This window comes from Streptopelia decaocto (genome assembly GCF_964273445.1).
Source record: "Streptopelia decaocto genome assembly, chromosome: 22".
In the NCBI taxonomy this organism is placed as follows: Eukaryota; Metazoa; Chordata; class Aves; order Columbiformes; family Columbidae; genus Streptopelia; species Streptopelia decaocto.
Window position 1 is genome coordinate 1,015,684 of NC_138677.1, and position 3,838 is coordinate 1,019,521.

The 3,838-nt window shown below is 49.1% G+C and overlaps 1 protein-coding gene across 1 annotated transcript; it reads left to right on the plus strand.

The window, feature by feature from the left end:
• Nucleotides 1–3,388, plus strand: LOC309449163 (cathepsin G-like). The gene is made up of 5 exons (XM_082071107.1): nucleotides 1–115; nucleotides 529–682; nucleotides 1,815–1,956; nucleotides 2,073–2,333; nucleotides 2,990–3,388. The coding sequence occupies exons 1-5, from the start codon at nucleotides 61–63 to the stop codon at nucleotides 3,167–3,169; spliced, it is 792 nt and encodes a 263-aa protein (XP_081927233.1). The 5' UTR covers nucleotides 1–60; the 3' UTR covers nucleotides 3,170–3,388.
• Nucleotides 3,389–3,838: the final 450 nt, after the last annotated feature.

Consider the following 3,838-nt stretch of genomic DNA (forward strand, 5'->3'; position numbering starts at 1 on the left):
TGTACCTGTCTCCTGCTTGGCCATAGCAACTGTTTTGGCTCTTCAAGATAGTAGGAGAAGATGCTACTTCTTCTGCTCACAAGTGCTTTTCTCCTTGTCCCATGGGCTGAGGCTGGTGAGTACAGAGAGACAGGATTAAGAGGAGGACATGCAAGGGCAGAAACGGGCACTGAGTTGGAATTCTGTCTGGTACTTGCCTTGCCTTTTCTCATATCTCTACTCTCCTGCTCTGTTCTATCTCTCAGCTCAGGCTGTGCCTGAAACCAATTGTGCATTACAGGTACTAGAACTGTGCCCTTTGACGGCATTTTAGACATCCCTAGTCAGGTGCGGTCAGTCATCCCCTGGAAGTGTTGCTTGTTTTTCTCTCCATTGTATGCAGGCAATACTTTGGAAAGCCCATGGAAGAAGAGTTATTGGCATCATCGGCATATGATGCCAGAGGATGACCCTTTCTACTCATGCTTCTCCAAACTTGATGGGAAACAGTGGCACATGTGATACTAATGCTCCCCACCTCTCTTCCAGGAAGGATCATTGGCGGGCAGGAAGCTTGGCCCCACTCCAGGCCCTACATGGCTTATTTGTCAGTTAGAAGTCCGTCAGGTACATCTAAATGCGGAGGATTCCTGATTCGCCCATACGCAGTGCTCTCAGCAGCTCACTGCGTGGCTGGTAAAACGTAAGGGTTGTCTTTCTTGTATGGGGGATTTTTTCAAGTCTCACACAGTCATGGAGAATCACAGTCCTGGTCTGGGGTGAAGGAGCACTCGACGTCTCTTCAGGCACAGCAGGGCTTTCTGTGAGCCCAGCCATCCTGTCATGGAGACAACCCTAATATGAATTTAGGCAGGTGATAAGCTCCAAACTGATTTATTCTAACCAGAACTGTTTAGAAGACAACCAACTATAAAAGGGGTTTTCCAAAATTATTCAGCACTCCAACATTATAATATACAGGTTAGGATACTGCTTAGGAGTTCAATTACTAAACAGCCAGTTCAGACTCAAGGGACTAGATCCCAGACTCTAGAGTGATGACTCAAAATGTGCATCTTCCCACTCCTACAAAGTGAGGACTCTTAAGGGTACCCAGACCGTTGCCTACCAGTTCAGCAAGTCCTCTCAGTGTTCAAGGAATGTTCCTTAGATGGCCAGCCTAAGGAGGAGAGTCTTTGACTGCACACCCACTGCTCTGGGGACACCAACTTGACGGGGGTCTCTGCGGGGCTCCATTTATATTCTAGCTGAGTTTGAGCTGTGGTTGTTTGTGGTAGTGGTCCAGAAACTTGTCTCAACCAAGGCGTTTCACTGGTCAAGGCCCTTGTCTGTTGACCATGGGGTGTGTGCATGATCATAGTGGTCTATTGGTCTAGCAGTTTCAGGTGCTTTGGGGGGCAGGGGGTGGGAGAGAAGGTGGGTCAGGGGAAGGGAAGTGCATCTGCTACACATGCCCTGTGAGCTGCAGGAATTGTCTGCCAGGGTGCGTGCCTGGGACAGAACTCCTCAGCAGCACCCTTCTGGTCCATGGTTCCTACCATGGGTCAGAGCTACTGTTGGAGAGGAGAGAGGCCAGTGTCCCCCATTCCCTGATTCCCTTTTGGTCTTCAGAATGGGACACCTCAGACGTACGTCAGCATGGAGTAAGGGACTCTCAATTCAATGTGGAAGGAATCCAGGCTACAGAGGGCAACTTCCTGAGAACTAATTTCTGGGCAGGAATATCCCACCACCACCTCCCTCAGACCGCCTGCCATGGGGAGGCCAAGTTGCTATAGTCAGTGTAAATGGAACATGTTGGTGTTTCCTGTCAGGGGAGTGAATATCACTGTGACTCTGGGAGCACACAACATAAAGAAGGAGGAGCTGAGCCAGCAGAAGTTCCACATTGGCCGCTGGGTCATCCACCCCAACTATTCAGGAGATACCCTTGCAAATGACATAGTGCTGCTGAAGGTATGCCCTCACACATACGTGCTACCTGACGGATCTCCCTGCTCATTTTTCCCAACCCCATGAACTTGCTCCCATTCCCTTGCCTGCTCTAACCACATGTTCTCTCTGCTTGGCAGCTGAAGCCAAAGGCCAAGATGAATAAGCAAGTGAATCGTGTCCCCTTGCCCAGGCACAATGAGCATATTAAGCAAGGAACTAGATGCGAAGTGGCTGGCTGGGGCTGGACATCAACAACAGGGGATAAGAGCAGTGTGCTGATGGAGGTGGACCTGGAGGTGCAGAGGGAGGACATATGTGAGGAGTCTTTCAAAAAGAACTATCTGCGTGAGTCTATGATCTGCTGTGGCGATGAGGATGGCAAAAAATCAGCTTCCCATGTACGTGTTGTTTTGGGCTCCAAGTTTGGCATGAGGTTGGGAATAGCCAGTCAGGTTGGTTCTCAGGTGGGAGATGAAGGGGATTAGAATTGAATGAGATTCTTCAGGATGATGTGCTGCGGCTCCTCTCGGGAGGTCCGAAGCTGACGTGCTCCCTGAACAAGGTTCTCAGGTGGGAGATGAAGGGGATTAGAATTGAATGAGATTCTTCAGGATGATGTGCTGCGGCTCCTCTCGGGAGGTCTGAAGCTGACGTGCTCCCTGAACAAGGGTGCAGTTGCCCAGTTACCAGCATCATGTGCCTTTTAACATGCCTGGGCATATTCTACCCAGCCCAGCCACAGCCCCAGCAGGCTGCAGATCTCCTCTCATCTTTGTGATATCCTCCACACAGAGTGGGATGGTTTCGATATTTCCATGTGTCTGAAGTATCACAAGATTCTTCTTTTCAGGGATGTGAAGGCAGTTTTTGCTCCAGACCTGAACTGCTTCACAAATTGGCTTAGAGGAGTAGTAAGGCAGCTACAAGCCCTGCGGAGCTGGGCCTGGAGGGAGATGGTCGAAAGGGGAGGGAGGCAAGAGGGGCAGTTTCCTCCTTAGGGCGGGGGAAGCTATGCATTGACATATCTGACCTTATCACTCCTTTTACCCCACAGGGTGATTCTGGTGGCCCTTTAGTCTGCAATGGGAAGGCTCATGGCATTGTTTCTTATGGAAAGAAATATTGCATCTTCCCTGAAGTATTTACCAGAGTCTCCTATTTTGAACCCTGGATACGTAAAGAGCTGAGAAAGTTTGCACTCCAAGACCTACCTGACTCTCCCTCCTCTTACTAAAATGCTCAGTGCCCCGTTTGCACAACACGCTGATGCTTAGAGGCTTCCAGGGGCAGCTCAGACGGGGTCAGCAATGCTCTCACGGCACAGGCACACGTTCTGTGCTAAGGAGGTTCTCCATGCTAAGGTAAAAGTCCAAGTCCCAAGTACACACAGATTCACATTATTCCCTTCCTCCCCCTGCTGCGCAACAGTGCCACCTCCTGCTCTGCTTCCCGACCACCAATAAAAGCACGTTCAAACTTGCTGTGTGCAGCCTTCTTGGGAACAGGGTGGAAAGTCTGAGGGTGAGAATGAGGAGAATTAATGCAATGTGGTAGTGAGCTGATACCAGCAGGCTTTTGTAATCTTTAATGTACAGGATACCAAACAAAAGAAAGCTATGCTGTGTTATTTCCTTTAGTTGCTGTTAATGACAAAACTCCAAAGGATACAAAGTGGGATTAGCAAATCGGAGGGACAAATGTCCACTGAAAATTACTGAACAGAAAGGTGAGAGGAATTGACTTCACCAATTCTAGACAAGTGCTCTAAGCTGCCTTTGATATTACAGGGGATATTCTGAGATCCTGTTGGCAATTTTACGCTATGAATCCCTCCATGTTAGGGAGACCATCTTTCAGATGACAAACGCCTTGAACGTGCTTACTTCTCTTTATTACTCAAAAA

Coding starts and splice junctions, on each gene's coding strand:
- LOC309449163 (XM_082071107.1), top strand. CDS start 61: ATGCTACTTCTTCTGCTCACAAGTGCTTTTCTCCTTGTCCCATGGGCT. Junction 1,957..2,072: donor ATGACATAGTGCTGCTGAAG/GTATGCCCTCAC, acceptor TCTGCTTGGCAG/CTGAAGCCAAAGGCCAAGAT. Junction 2,334..2,989: donor GCAAAAAATCAGCTTCCCAT/GTACGTGTTGTT, acceptor TTTACCCCACAG/GGTGATTCTGGTGGCCCTTT.